This window comes from Anolis carolinensis, chromosome 1, assembly GCF_035594765.1.
Source record: "Anolis carolinensis isolate JA03-04 chromosome 1, rAnoCar3.1.pri, whole genome shotgun sequence".
NCBI lineage: Eukaryota > Metazoa > Chordata > Lepidosauria > Squamata > Dactyloidae > Anolis > Anolis carolinensis.
The window spans coordinates 361,250,914-361,267,328 of record NC_085841.1 but is presented as its reverse complement, the minus strand read 5'-3'; the positions used below and the strand labels follow the sequence as shown (position 1 = coordinate 361,267,328).

Sequence of the window (16,415 nt, the reverse complement as noted above, 5' to 3'; positions counted from 1 at the left end):
CCACTGAACCAACACGTCCAAAAGGGCAGTCAGGTGGACAGGAGTGACTCTAGTTTCAGTGCTGCCATAAAGGTTAATTGGAAAGACCCTCCCTTATACCGGGTACTTGTTTACAGCACTCTTTTGGTTTTGTCCATTGCTGTCCTATCTCAGGTCACCTTTGTCCAACATTCCATGTTTATGCCAGAAGGACAAATGGCAGAGGCGCAAACCATAGACAAAACATTTTTGTTAAATACATTTTTATTTCCACTGAATATTCAAGTATAACAACAAATTATCTAATAACATGAATGGTATCTTAAAAACCTCCAAGAAAATTTCTGCCAGACAATTAAGATTTTTCTCTTTCAACCTTAACAAAGACAAGTCAAGTCCTTTTATTTGCAGATTTTGGTTTTTTAAAAATTAAAACAGATAAAAAAAAGATGCTCACATCCATACTCTTAATCACATGCTGTTGGTCCTAGACCTCTATGAAACAATTACTTTAATATCCAAACCATATGAGTAAAAGTCATAATAAAAACAGAGACAAACACACAATATGAAGTCAGTGTCCAGGTGCAGTTGCTCTCGATTTGTATTCCATCTCTAGTAAACTCATTTTCCCTTTTCTGGGACTGCTAAGGGAGAGAATGACATAAGGTCATTGCACGCAGAGGCTCCTATTAATTGTTCTGTTTTGTTCCTGAGCGGAGTGAAAAAAAGGCTGTCCTCCAATTCTGGCTGTATGGAAAAAATGAGACAAGTGTCAGAGTTGGAATGAAAGGACCACAGTTTAGTCTACTGAACATTAAAAGGCTATGGCTCCTAATGGGCCTAGTGGTTATTAAATCCAAAGCAGGACTTTGGAACAGGACTCGAATCAGCTACTCACATTCACTGGGGATATAGGACCCATGTAAAAGTGTAAAATAAGTGAAAAAGCAGTTTTAAAACATGAAACAAAACAATCCACAGATTCAACCCACTGCAGATTCCGATCAGAAATAAAGACAACATAGTAAAAAGAAATACAAAAAGGCAATGTTTTAGTAAGTATTGCTAAAACTATGCAGCAGTATAACTAGCTTCTAGCATACCAAACTAAATCATGCAAACACGCTAACCTAACACATACACACATTAACATGTACATACTACACATGCCTAACTACAGAAACAATTCTACGAATCTCACACTCAGTGTCTCTTGATTTTTAGCCCTTAATAATATTCCCTTGAGAGAGTACTATATGACCACATTATAACCAAGGATATCATTTAATAGGGATGCCTAAGCCTTACTTCATGTTAGGAGCCTCCCTCAGCCTTGCGAGGCTTGCAGAGATTGCAAATGTGAGGCATGATTTAGAAATCCCTATTAAAAATGGTGTTGGGCAACAACAGCAGGGAATAAGCCACAAATAATAACACCTGCTTGTAGTACTTCATAAGCAGAGAATCAGTGTGGTGTAATGATTGGAGAGCTGGGATTATGAAACTGAAGGCATCCAACAACAATCTCACACAAGGAAGATGTCTGCTCCTATCGACAACTGCAGGTTACAGGTCTGTAAATTTTAGCAAATGTGGAAGCTGTATGCTCCAGAAACAATTGCCTCAAAACAGACAGCATACACAACTGACGCTCCGTTTTTATAAGTTTAGTTTTTTTCAAAATTGATTCATGGACTTGATTATAATGTTCACTCTAGGAATTGTTAGTTCCTCCAGTGAGAGTTTATGGTCAACTGCTGCTTGGAATTGACCATAAACATAAAGTCATGCTGGAGGGCCTGGAGAGAATGCCTCCTTAGGTCCTCTTCTTGGAAGTTGAACATAGAATCATGCTGGCGGATCTGAAGATTCCTAGAGCCTTACTCCTACAAATATGGAATGACAATTAAACACCTGCCTGGAGTTTCATTACAAACAAAGGCACTCTGGGTATGCCTGCATTTGCTTTCAGGGAGGGAAGCAAATTAACCTCATTGTTGCAGAAAACCTAGAAACTGGGTTAATATTGAAGATTCTTATACAGAGTTCCAGGGAAAGCTTCCAAATGATGGGCCTCATCAAAAGGGCCTCATTGTATTCTGAAATGTCCCTTTGGCTCCCCAAGCCACAGCCCTGCTTGCTTCCGAAACATTTCACCAACATTATCCTCACAAAACATTATATGATCTAGAACCAATTCCGATTATTGAAGTGAATGAAACATCTTCACCAACACGTTAGTTCAATCATGAGAACAATGACTTCAACCGCTTATTCTAACTGGGACCAAAATTGGAGTCAGTCCTTGCAATAGACTGAGCCCTTTGAGGAATTAATATTTTATTATTTTATTTCTCCCCAGCTTTCTCTCTCCCAAAGGAGACTCAAAGTGGCTTACATTAAAGGTATGACCACACAACGTATAATATACAAATATGCAAACATTAAGTATTATGTTTGCATAATGTTTGCAGAATAGTCCAATGTGGTACTGTACTTCGCTTTCTGGCAACCACCCCTTAGTGTTTTTCTGCAGACTACACTATTGCCATTTTAAATCTCCTTGTTTCCAGTATCTGATTGGAAATAGATACGAGATATTTGAACACTGAGCTTCAACAGCACCATTTCCTAGGAAGTGGCTTAAGAAACAACTGTGTGATCGGTTCCATTAGTAGGTTAAGCCTCCGACCATAAAAAAAAAAAAAGCCCCGGCTTGCTGTTGACCTAGCAGCCCCGAAAGACAGTTGCATCTGTCAAGTAGGGAAAATTTAGGGACGCTTTATGCGGGAGGCTAATTTAACTAATCTACAACACCATGAAACTGCTCACGAGGAAAAGAATGAGCAAGAACAGCCACCAATGGACGGAGAAGCAACAGCTCCCCCTGTGGCTGGAATCGTGAAGCTGGAAAGATGTTAAAAAATGCCTCTGTGTCTGTCTAAAACTGAATGTTGTTTGTCTGTTGACATTGAATGTTTGCCATATATGTGTTCATTGTAATCCGCCCTGAGTCCCCTTCGGGGTGAGAAGGGCGGAATATAAATACTGTAAATAAATAAATAAATAAATAGGTGGAAAAGGTAGGACTGGAAACTCAGTCACTGGGCAGCTTTGCTAGGGAAATTTATTGAGCAGGAACTGTGGATGTACTGTTCTTCCTTATATTCCTAGTTTACTTCCCAATTAAACTCTAAGAATCGAGATTAGAATCCAATAGTTTAATTCGGCAGAGTAACAGAGAGCTGGGTATGTCTGGCTTGGAGAAGGGAAAAATGGAGAGGTGACATATATTTAAATACCTGAAAGGATTTCATCTAGCATTTGGAGTTTGGTTTCTGCTGATGAAGACATGACTCAAGGAATTCAAATTACAAGAAAGTTCCACCTAAATATTAAGAAAAACTTCCTGACATCAAGAACTGTTTGACAGTGAAACTCTCTGCCCTGGAGTAGTAAAATCTCTTTCTCTGGAGGTTTTTAAACACAGGCTGGATGGCCATTCCTGTATGATAGAAGGGGGTTGGACTGGAAGGCTCTTGGAGTCCCGTCCAAGCGTTATGATTTTACAGGCAGGCTATGCTCTGCATGCACATAATAATAATAATAATAATAATAATAATAATAATAACAACAACAACTTTATTTTTATACCCCGCCCCATCTCCCCGAAGGGACTCGGGGCGGCTTACATGGGGCCTTGCCCGATACAACAATATAATAACAACAACAATAGGTAACAAAACAATAAAAACCACATGTTGAATATGCAGACAAAATTCCAACCAGAATCCATCTCCTCTAGTGGCTTTAATTAATTCAGAAACACACCTCATGGCAGTTAAAGCTAAATTGTTGTGGTTTGAATAAACGCAGGCCCTTAAAAAAAAGTGCCTTCCTCCCTGGGTGTCTCTACATCTGGCGTGTGGAATTGCACGCCTGAAAGGGTTTCTTGAGGAGACACTCCTGAGCCGCCTTCTTCTTGCTTAACAACCTTGCCTTGGGGAAGATCGGCCCAAACCTACCAAACTGGTTGTAAAATTAGGTGCCTCTTGGGGAAGACCCAAAGGTTTTCCCAAGCTTGCCAAGAACTTAAGCAACACTTGACTTCTCATATTCTCTGGGAGGAGTATTACAATATCAATTCTTGTATATATTAATCTGTAAAAGTACACCTTTCCCTATCTTGCTCCAACATGCCCTCAAAGCTATCCATATTAAACTCAGCCTTTGGGCCAGAATGCAATTTGTGGCTTCTAATGGGAGCAGACCTATTACCAAAGGTGTGATTTATCATTCAGCAATTGATTAAATGCATTTGCTGTAATTAGAAGACTCACAAGGGGCCCTCAGTGGTGCAGTGGATTAAACCCGAGCCACTGAACTTGCTGATTGAAAGGTTGGAGGTTCAAATGCAGGGAGCAGGGTGAGCTCCCGCTGTTAGCCCCAGCTCCTGCCAACCTAGCAGTTTGAAAACATGCAAATGTGAGTAGACCAATAGTTACCGCTCCTGTAGGAAGGTAACAGCGTTCCATGGTGTCTACGGACAATGCTGGCTCTTCGGCTTAGAATTGGAGATGAGCACCACTCCCCAGTCGGACACGACTAAACTTAATGTCAGGTGAAAACCTTTACCTTGAGGACTCACAATTCAAGTAGGCCTTTGAAGATGGATTCCAGGTGCCAATTGTCAAAGAATGTCGTCAAATCCATAATGGCCCAGCCAGCAAAGCCACATTTGAAGCTAGCCATCATGGCTAACAGCAAGTGTTTTGTTTTGGGAGCATAAGGTGGGGTGTTAATATAGCCAGGAGCAAAACCTGTTCCCTCTGTTAAAATTCTTCTTCTTCCTTCTAAATACTTCCATACAATCCACTTCTACTGCGGTGACTTAAGGTTCATTTCACTGCAGATGACATGTTCTGGCACATCCCACGTTGCTACTATGTATTGCTTTGTTCCTTTTCTTTTTATTGCTGAACTTAGAAAGCAAGCTTGTATGGGTCAGGAGGCCAGCCTGAGCTTTTTCCTTATGAAACTCGACTGCACTTGGAAAAAATGGCTTTTTTGGACCATGATTTCCAGAATCCCCAACCAGTGGCCATGACAATTGTGAGACTAAGTGTTGCAGCTCAAAAAACGTAACCTTCCCAAGCTGTCCCTTTAATGCAGTATCATTTGCATTATGTGAATCCTGGGATTGATAACATCTTGCTTTGCATTTTAGGCAAGTGGGAGGGAGTTGCCATTCTGATTCTTCTTCAATCCCATTTTAAAAAGGGGAGGGCATGGGATACAAATAATATGAGAAATACTAGAACAATGCAACTATGCAACTGAAATTAAGGAAAATCCCACTCGGCCGACTCCATTCCAAGCAAATGTACCTGCTGATCAGATGTTCCATTGCCACAGGGTATTTCGCAGGATAAATCACCAAGAAGGAGGGCTGGAAAATTAAGACAAGTTTACTATTAGAGGCTTATTGTAATTTAAGACTGGGTTAACTTCCAGTGCAGAGCGCTTGTAGAAGATCAAGTTATTATTGGGCTGTGCACAATAAGTTATTTATCTCATTACCAGAATGCTATAGCAGTTTGAGCATCAGAACTACGATTCTGGAGACCCAGATTCAAATCCTTGCTTAGCCATTGAATCCCACTGGATGACCTTGGGTGAGTCGCATACTCTCAGCCCCAGAAAACCACACAAGAGGGTTGCCTTAGGATCACCGTTAAGTCAGAAATGACTTGAAGGCACATAACAATAGCAAACTCATTGCAAGTACCAAAGATGTATGAATAACCGGAGTTAGCGGGAGACAGTAGTTGTGGGCCAAATGTGATGAAAAAAATTCCTCAAGTGTCCAGAATCAAACTTAAACTGGAGGAAGAAGCAGCCAAGTGCACTGGTAAACATGCTTTCAAAACATCTTGAGTTCACACTAGAAAATGGAAGAGCTTATTCTACTTACAATCTGAATCCTGCTGTGTTTCCTCCTGAAGGAGTTGGTTTTCAGACTGGGAATCTCTCTTGGGACTGCAGAAAATGTCTTGTTCATTCACAGATTCATTGCTTTGTTCCATCTCTTCTGCAGCTTCTGAAACTTCCTTTTGAACATTGGGATATTCCACGGTTTCGTCTAAGTTTACTGAAACCAAGACATCATTCTGATCTCTTGAGGATTCCTTATCACATATGGCTAACTGTGTGTCCTAAAAGATTTGGGAAAGAGAAAAGACCTAGATTTCAAACACCATGAAGAGCAGAAATGGGCCTGTTCTTCGTTATTTTACAGAAAAAGTGTCAGTTAGATCTGCAAATCCACTTAAACCAGGAGCAGACAACCACACTTTGCAATTATAGTGCCATGAGTCCACTTTTACCTCTTGTGTTAGTTAATGGAATCAAGAAGTATTGAGAATTCTAAGTTCAAGAAATATTGAGATTTCTAACCCAGGGTGCCCTTGTGCCCTAGCAAACTATAAATCCACAGAATGCAGTGTTGGGACTCAACCACATCCTGCACAAGTTTATAGTCCTCAACAAGGAAACAGATAGACAGATAAGTTAGATGGTAGGGAAAGCCCTTCCTCCGTTGTCCTCTTTCGTATCTCTCTTTTTATCTCCTGGTTTGGTGTGGGTTTTTCGGGCTGTATTGCTCATGTTCCAGCAACAGTCTCTCTTACATGGCCATACAGCGTGAAAAATTCTCAGCAACCCAGTGATTCCGGCCATGAAAGCCTTCAACAATTATCTCCTGTTTGTTAGACTGATACTTCTCAGGGACATGCCTCTTTTTATTCAATTTCCAGACTGCATGGCAAGCCTCCGAGTCTCCATATTCTTCTTCTCCTGTGAGCATGGAGAAAGGCAAGATGTCTCCAGAGAGCTAGATCGTTAGATAGCTAGGTCCTAAATTTCCTATACAGAAATGTAGTTCTTTCAATAAAGTCTTTTGTAACTTTTAAAGCTTGGCTCTGCTTCTGAAATTGCTGCAGCTCATTCGTCTACTGCTAGCTAAAGAAGCTTCTGAACTGCTAAAACTGCTGTTGTTACTGATTTACTTTTTAAAATCTTTTTTCCTTTTTGAAATTACTCAACATGCAGCCATGGGAGACGAAAGGAAATTGCAATACTGTATTTGATTAAGGCCCCTGTCATGTCAACGTCCATCTGGTGCATAAAACCATCAAGATTAAAATGGAAAAAAAAATAACAGCTTTGTTTGGATTCCATTCCATAGAACTATATAATTTCAAAGGATCTAGTAGCGCAGCCCTTTATTAACACTAAAATTCCATTTTTAAAGGATTTGCAAAACTTCTTATGAAGTTCCAGTAGTCAAATAAGCTTCTGCCGTCAGAAAGTTCCTGCTCTTGCTTTTGTTCAAATCCTTCTTTCCTGGCAGGAATTCATGGTTTCAGGCCTTTTTACCCTTTTGTGGTAAATCAATACTAACATTAATGGTTCAAGAATATGCTAGTATTTGAAATCAAGGATATACAGCAAGACTGGACTTACAATAGCTTCTTCTTCTGGCATGTTTTCTGTTGTAACGCGTGGCTCCTCTGTAGCTTGAGCGTCGCTGGAGAGGAAGGAGAACATTTCCTTGAGGTTATTAGATCAATACTCCGAAGAGAAAACAGTTTAGCACGAAGAATCACATAGCGGATTTGACTATTTGTTTTTAATAGTTTCAATGTCTAATCCTATTTTAATGTTTGAATGTTTTTAGGTTTGAAATTATATATTGTATTGTTTTTACAATAGCTTGCTTTAGAGAGATTAAGTGGGATAGAAATACAGTAGAGTCTCACTAATCCAAGCCTCGCTTATCCAAGCCTCTGGATAATCCAAGCCATTTTTGTAGTCAATATTTTCAATATATCGTGATATTTTGGTGCTAAATTCGTAAATACAGTAATTACAACATAACATTACTGCGTATTGAATTACTTTTTCTGTCCAGTTTGTTGTATAACATGATATTTTGGTGCTTAATTTGTAAAATCATAACCTAATTTGATGTTTAATAGGCTTTTCCTTAGTCCCTTCTTTATTATCCAAGATATTCGCTTATCCAAGCTTCTGCTGGCCCGTTTAGCTTGGATAAGTGAGACTCTACTGTAGTAATATTAATACATTCAGCTAAATATTTCTTTTAAAATGTACAGTCATAAAACACATTCCACAGTGTTGGAAATGACAAATCTTCTTCAAGCCCTCAGTAGTACTGTTTTATCTAGGATCCTGTTGCTTACTGTGGTCTGGTATGCAGCTTCCTTTACTCTATGGTTCCTGAGAAGTTGCAGAAGGGGCTGCTTTTGACTATATGACCTGTTGATAGCTATTTTGTTGTAAGAGATGCCCTGGCCCGATGGCACAGAGAATGATCTCAAACGTATCTGAAACTGGACTGATAAGTGTAGTACCTGTGTATGCTGAACACATGAAGGTTGTGAGTAAACCAAATATGGTATTTTTTATCAAAGCCTACTTCATTTTTGTCTCTTAAGTGCATGACAGAAAACAAGTAGTTTTATGGGAGATTAAAAGTCCCTTCGGGTGAGAAGGGTGGCATATAAATGATGGAAATAAATAAAATAAATAAATAAATTATATATTTTTGGACACTGAAAAACACTTCTAAAGCTCTGCTGTTTTTATGCACTGGCAATATCTCTGTTTTCCTAACAGATGAGAGATAACAGGTTATTCAGTCTAACAACTGAAACTATTTATTGGAAATAACTGCAACCAGTCTCTGGGCACATATCATTTTGGAAATAAACGGCAATTATAACCTTATCGAAAAGGAAAAATGATGTCACATCTCTTTGGCAAATGTGAATCAACATTAACATGTAGAGACCATCTTTTGAAAACTACTAGTCAAGAAAAGCATGACCTTGTTAGAAGTCAACCTTCTGAACAAGTGATATTCATAAGTATTCATGTAATGGCACAAAGATAACCCATCTGTTAAACTGAAGAATCATGTATTTAAACTGCCAAGGATAAAGACATGCCACTACACAAATATATTTGGTTAGTAGAGGATGGTTGTTTCTTTGAAATTGAAATTGCAGTTGCCCAAAAGATATACACTCCCTTGAAACCTCTTAGTTAAAATATGCACTCAGAGATAAAAAAAACAACAAAGTCTTCTTTGAAAAATAACATCTATTATTTCCTCACAAACATCTTGTATTAATTCACCATACAGGCACATTTGTTATTAAAGTTCAGTTATAGATAGGATGTAGTTCTCTGTGTTGAGTACACAGGGTATCATTCTTAATCAATAGTCCATAGTCTTTAGGTATAGCTGTACTCACTTAAGTCCAAAAGTCATACTTCTCTACTAAAGTCCAAAAGTAAATGGACATCCACCTCCACTGAGGTGTAAAGCAGACACTGAATACAAAATGGAGTCCTGAGTCTGAACATGCTCAGTACAATCACATGTCTATAACCCCTCCCACACCAAATAGACACAGTTAAACTAGCAAGTCAACATACACATTGAATACAGGTGAGCAAATATACATTACATATATAGTAAAAGGCTTGGGAGGTTGCTGTTTCCAACACCATTGCCTGGCATAATTACATCTGGTTGTATACCACAAGGGATGATTCTACTTTCAAGGGGTTTTGGCTCTTTTCTGAAAGGTCATGCTTTTCTAAAAGTTATGATCTCCAAAAGGTGTTTTCCAAAAGGTTAAAAATGCCATTTTCCAAAACACCTGCACCTGTGAAAAATGGTCTCTTTAGAAATTTGTCAGATCTTCCAGGCCATTCTCTGATTACCACAGAGCTGTGGATAGAGAGAATACCTCTCTAGGTCTCTCCAATGCAACTCCGTTATGCTGGGACTGGAAATTGGATAATTTCATGGTGTTGAGTCATATTTGTGATTTCAGGTAACTACAGTACGGCTGGGAACATCTTCCCCACAGAGATGAGTATCTTTACTATCGATCACAAATTCTGCCAGGTAAACAAGACATCTGCAACATGTATAGAATCATCTTTCCAATGGCTGGGCCAAAATATCATGCAACAGTTGGAGACAGATTTGATGCTATGCATGCCTGTACATGTAAACAACTAATATTAGATTGAATGTTATTGCTGGAAGGAACTGTGTTAGGGGAGGAATAATATGAAAGAAGAATTTCTCTTAAGGTATGATTGAAATAATTAGTGGCGTGTCTGTATGGCAGCTTCTGATGCAAGAAAAACCAAAATCAGGTTTTAGCAAGGGTTTTGTGACACAGGATGAAAAAATAAAGAAGCATCAACCATTGCTGTGCATCACAGCTTGGTAAGGCATTACAAGTGACATTGCTATCTATAATACAGTATTTTTTTCAGATAATAACTATAGTAGTCTCCTCCTTCTCCGTATTTTAGATTCAACATATTACAATTTTAGGTATATCAAGCATCAGTTTGTTGTTACTCCTAAAATATTACATTGAAGTCACTTTACAGCAGGCATGGGCCAACTTCAGCCCCCAATGTCAGGTGTTTTGGACTTCAACTCCCACAATTTCTAACAGCCGGCTATTAGGAATTGTGGGAATTGAAGTCCAAAACATCTGGAGGGCCGTAGTTGGCCCACACCTGTTTTACAGGAATGTTGAGTCATTAAGATTTGTGTCAAAAAGTAATTCATTATACAGTCTATTGTACATAATGGATTAATACTGACAGTATTGAGAGCCAATGTGGTGTAGTGGTTAGTGTAGTGAACTAGGGGTGCATCTACACTGTAGAATTAACACAGTTGGATACCACTTGAACTGCTCAGTGATGTGGAATCATAGGAATTGTAATTATGCAAGGTTTTCGGCCTCCTCTGCCAAAGAGTGTTGGTGCCTCACCAAACTACAACTCCCTGGATTCCACAGCATTGAGCGATGGTAGTTAAAGTGGTGTAAAACTGCATTTTTTTCTACAGCATAGATGCAACCCAGGGCTCTGGAGACAAAGGTTCGGGTCCCACTCAGTCAAAGAAACACACTGGTTGAACTAGGGTAAGATTCAGGGACATCACCCCAACAATGGCTTAGCAAAATGGTTCAGTTCAGTTCTGGTTTGACTGCATACCTTTGTTCAGAAATGGACCCAAGGAGGCTGGCTCCACAAGGCTCCGTGCATGCATCCAAATCTGGCAGGGGGGTAATGGCTTTGGTTGTTGCCGGAGTGCCATGCGTGAGAACACAGGTTTCTGCACAACTCTGGAGAAGGTCCTTCATGGCGGACCTTGGAGTCATTCGCTTCGTTGGTCGAGGAGTCCGGCCAGCAGATTTGGGAGTCCAACCTATGGACAAGTAGGATGGTGGAGTGGTAAGTTATCAAACACTGTCATTTCAATGTTATTCCATGGCAAAAGATGAACCAAGTTCTCAAAAACTGCACTGTGCCCCAGTCCAAGAATTTTTACGTACCCCCTGGTTATATAGGTGTATAAAACACTGTTTGCCGGCTGCTGGAGGAGCTCCGACCCTGCTCATCAACAAATCAGACTTTTAACAAACTTCTAACAAGTTTACCTTCTGAGACATCCAAATGAAGAGAAATAATAACAACAACAGTCAGATAAGTTCATATTAAATTACTCTTATCATAAGGGAAGCTTTGAACTTAACTCTATAAACATACTTCAAAGTAACTCGGAAGAGCAAAAGAGGTGGGAGTGAGAAACTAAACTGAACTGACTTGTTTGACATTCCAAGGAATGGAGGCAGAAACAAACACAGACTTAAAATCAGTGTAGTGGACACAGCAAAAATAACTATTCTATTACAAGTATTTGCTTGTAATTAATTTTTCACCCGCTGGTATAGTCAGTTTTGTGGTGGCTACAGAGTCAAAAGCTTTTGTTTGCTGTGAGCTTACTCTAATGCTGAAGAAGAGCAAGCAAGGAGAAAGAAAGAAGGGAGATATAAGATACAACTAAGCAAGTCAGAGCTTGAAGTTTCGGGACACTTACAACTTAAAGAAAGTCAACACAAAGTTTGCTGACCACAGAGACAAGTTCCTAGCGAGTCTGTTGCACTGCGGCAGAAGGGGTCAGAATACCTTCAACCAGCCTTTCTGTTGCTGCCTTTAGAACTACTTGAGAGGAGACTGCAGCTTCAGGTCCCTTTCCAGCTGGGCGCAAACACATATTAAAACCACACATTTACTGATAGCAAACTAGCATTTGCAAGGCTTGCTAAACACACTGATTTTCCTTTTAAACAAAGCACAGCTGAAGCATTTTCTGCAGAGTCCGCAGTAAAAAGTGCATAGCAGATTCATGCAAATGTCTAAAACAGCCACAAGGAGGCATTCACACTGTTGCCAATTTTTTTCAGGATTCCAATATTGAGCTAAAGGGCCCCCACCTGAGGCCAGGACCTGCAGTTTAAGAAGCAGTGCCCTAGAACACCTGGAAATTGCTTCTACCTATCCGGGAAGCAGAACACAAGGGATATGTTCTTTGCATAATGCAAATTTCAGATGAACTGAATTCTCTACTGAATTGCTATAAATGGCAGGGGTGGTAACTATTGGAAGAGTTTGGGATTCGTAGATTTTTTGCATGGTCTGCCAGGGCTTTAACTGTGCTTCTTTTTTGAATTGGGTGATGGTTAGAGATGGTTGAACCCCACCTTCTCCAAGGTGTACTGAATCACCTATACTGGACTCTGCAGGTCAATGGATACTCCACCACAGACATCAGAACAACTGCTAGGCCAAGAACAAGCCATGACAGTAAAAAAAAAAAGGATCCACCCGGAGGAAAAGTGTTCTTACCATACATCAAGAGAACCACTGACTGCATAGGGAAGCTGATGATGAAACACAACTTACAAATTATCTACAGACCAACTAAGAAAATCCAACAAATGCTACATTCAGCAAAGGACAAGAGGGATCCTCTCACCTCTGCAGGAGTCTACCATATACCATGCAGCTGTGGGCAAGTCTACAGAGGGACCACCAAACACAGCATTGCCCAGACATGAATCAAGGAAAGGCTCTGCAGACTAACTCAACCAGAGAAATCAGCCATAGCAGAGCACTTGGTGGGCCAACGTGGACACAGCATATTATTTGAGAACCCAGAAATGCTGGACTACTCTAATAACCACCATGTCAGTCTACGCAGAGAAGCCATTGAAATCCACAAGCCTGTGGACAATTTCAACAGAAAGGAGGAAACCATGAAAATAAACAAAATTTGGCTACCTGTATTTTAAAACTCTAATCAGGACAGTAAATAAAGAACAACATTCAGAAAACGGGAATAACTGACAGGAAACAATTAGGGCCAGCTAACACTTCCCAACAAAGGATTCTCCCAGGCAGGAGTCAGCCAGGCCTTGAAGCTGCAAGGCTTTTAAATGCTAATCAAGGTGATTAACTGCAGTATTCAGACTTGCATCCAACAGACAAGAGGCCTGGTTAACAGAGAAGTCCTCACCACCTGGTTTGCAGAGTACATAAAAGTTTTGGTTTTGAACTACAAATCCCAGAAACCTGCAGCCACCATGGCCATCACTGATAGTTTTGACATTCTATAACCTTTAAGCCACCAAAAAGGTTTTGAAGTTCTATCCGTTTCCAGTTTCAACAGGGCAAAATCACTTTTCTTTCCCAATTCAGGTTGAACGTTCCTTATCTGAAATACTTTGAACCAGAAGTGTTGCATATTTTGGATTTTTCTTTATTTTGGAATATTTGTAAATACATTATAAGATATCTTGGCAATGGGACCCAAATCTAAACATGAATTCATTTATGTTTCATGTACACATTGTACACACAAGGCCATTTTATACACAATAATGTAATAATTTTGTGTATGAAAACTTGGTTACACTGAACTCTTAGAAAACAAAGAGGTCACTATCTGTTATGATTGAGCCTCATGGCTCTGTTACTGACAGACGTGGGCGTAAGACTCCTCGGGAGTCAGATACTCTCGAGGAGCGAGAGAGAAAAAGACTGCGAGACATATTTGCAGCACCATCTGACGAAGAATCTTTCGAAGGGTTTACGGAGAGAATGGAGGAGGGGCTGGTTAGCTCAGAGGAGGATGAGATGGATTGGACTCGGGTAAGGGAGGAATTGGGGGCCACTGGCCATGATGGGGCAGAAGATGAATGGGGACCTTCAGGATTAGACCCATGGCTTAGCTGGAGGGATGGGACGGGATCCACAGCTGGAGATGCTGTTGGGCGTAGTCAGAGGTGTTCCAGCTCTGACGAGGAAAGTGATGAGGAAACGCCCGGGTTAAGGAGGACAGCTGACAGTGATGAAGATTTGTAACTGGCATAAAATGGGGCTTGGGAGCAATTGCAAATTGCGTCAGGCAAGGTAATCTGGGCAAACGCTTGGGATCCGTGTGTGTGTGGGACGCTTCCCTGAAGACTTGTGTACTTTCCTGTGCTGAGACGTAAGTTGATTGGAATCCAGGGTCAGACGGCGGGAGGGATTGTGTGGGCATTTGTTTGTGCAAACCTGTGCTTACTCTTATTAGCTTGACCTTCCGTCGTCTTTCTGACGGACGCCATCTCCTGCTTTGAGAACCCGGACTGAACTGACCACGGCTTGTCTTCCCCCCTTCTTGGACTTGGAAAAACTACAAACGTCTGCTTCTGGCTTTGATCTACGGAACGGAACTGGTCTACTCTACTTCTACAATCCTTGGCTGAATTGCTCGTGTTGGAGATCCTGTCTACTGTGTGTGTGTGGGAGCGACGCAAGTTACTCTAAGCACAGTGCTGGCAGCAGAGAGGAATCTGCTGCCAATTAGTTGCATTCTTTGTATCTTTTGTTCCTTGGCTTTCGTTCTGTTAATACCTAGGCTGAAGCAAGCAGTTTGTTTTTACCCGGATTAAACTCCGGTTTAATCCGGTTTATCTTTTGAACATTTACTTTTGTCCCCTTTTTGCTCCTAAAGGCAAAAATTGCCTGGCCCTTGTGTTTTTACGGGCATTTTTGAGTTCTGTAATCTAATAAACTCTGTTACTTTGAATCTTGTGGCGTTCTGTCCTTGACAGATTGCCTGACGCCCATAAAAAGTTTATTGCAGCAATAAACCCGTCAGGAAGACGATGGATGAGTTAAGAGCCAAAGTAGACCAATTGCAAACGGCCTTTACCGTAAGCCAAACAGCTTTTGCTGTGAAAGGACATGTTTTGACTCCTGAACGCTTTGACGGAACCAGGTGCAAGTTGCCAACCTTTTTGGCACAAGTGGAGCTTTATTTTTCCCAGCTCAGTGCTCATGCTTTTCCTACTGACACTAGCAAGGTGGCTTTTATTTTGAGTTTGTTGACCGGTCCCGCAGGACAATGGGCCACTAATTTAATTTTGGGAAATGACCCAGTCAAGGACAATTTGAATAATTTCAAAAAGTTGTTAACTGATACTTTTGGGGATCCTCTCCGCACGGAGAACGCTGGGTGGGCTCTGTATCGGTTGAAACAGGGAAAGGGGACTGTTTTGGATTACTTAAATAAGTTTAACCTGTATCGCCACCAGCTGGATTGGGGGGAGAATGCATTCATGCTTTTATTTACTGCCGGGTTAAGTGATATGCTCCAGGATGAATTAGCACGCTTGGAGCCGGCTGAAAGCTGGGACGCCTTAGTAGCTAAGGTGCTGCGTTTAGACGCAAGGTTCGAGGCTCGTAAACACTCAAAAGCAATGTGTGCGCCACCCATGCATGTAACCAGGGCACCTGTGGTGATGGGGGAAGAGCCCATGGAGCTTGGGGTCTTTAAAAAACTGTCTACAGAGGAAAAGAGCCGTAGGAGGCAGCTGGGCTTGTGTTTGTACTGTGGGAATGCTGGGCATTTTGCCAAAAATTGTAATGTGAAACCTTCCCAGCTTTCGGGAAAAGGCCAGCCCTAGTGCGACGTGAGTCCAACGCACTAGGGCTCCTCAAGCAGTCAACTGAGGGGAGGAAGCATGTTTTCGTACCCATTACATTATCTGTTGGGGGAAGGGAACTTGTTTCTACTCTGGCACTGCTGGACTCAGGAGCTACAGTCTCCTATGTAGATATTGAGTTTGCTAAGAAGCATGGCATTCCTAGAGTGCGCAAGGCATGCGACGTGTGGGTGGAGGGAGCAGATGGGAGACTGCTGGAGACTGGGGTGGTTAACCAGGAAACCTCAGCAGTAACGTGGGAGGTGCAGGGAGTAACGGGAACGTTTGTGTGGGATATTACGAGCTTGCCTCGATATGATGTGATCCTGGGGATGGATTGGCTAGCTGTAGTAAACCCACAAGTGGATTGGGCAACACGTAAAGTGATCTTAAAGAGGCAGGATTGTTGCACTCTAAACGTTACTCATGCTGATATGGAGGGAGTGCCTGCTGAGTATGGGGAGTTCTCTGATGTATTTTGTAAAAGAGAAG

At 41.1% G+C, this 16,415-nt stretch overlaps 1 protein-coding gene across 1 annotated transcript in view; it reads right to left on the bottom strand.

The window, feature by feature from the left end:
- Positions 1-225: 225 nt before the first annotated feature.
- Positions 226-16,415, bottom strand: part of dlgap5 (DLG associated protein 5) — a 46,271-nt gene continuing 30,081 nt past the window's right edge. The window contains exons 15-19 of the mRNA XM_062968662.1: positions 11,104-11,317; positions 7,507-7,570; positions 5,957-6,197; positions 5,370-5,431; positions 226-729 (exon numbers count right to left, since the gene is read on the bottom strand). Of these exons, the coding sequence (XP_062824732.1) occupies positions 604-729; positions 5,370-5,431; positions 5,957-6,197; positions 7,507-7,570; positions 11,104-11,317 (707 nt within the window). The 3' untranslated portion in view covers positions 226-603. The remainder of the gene's footprint in view (positions 730-5,369; positions 5,432-5,956; positions 6,198-7,506; positions 7,571-11,103; positions 11,318-16,415) is intronic.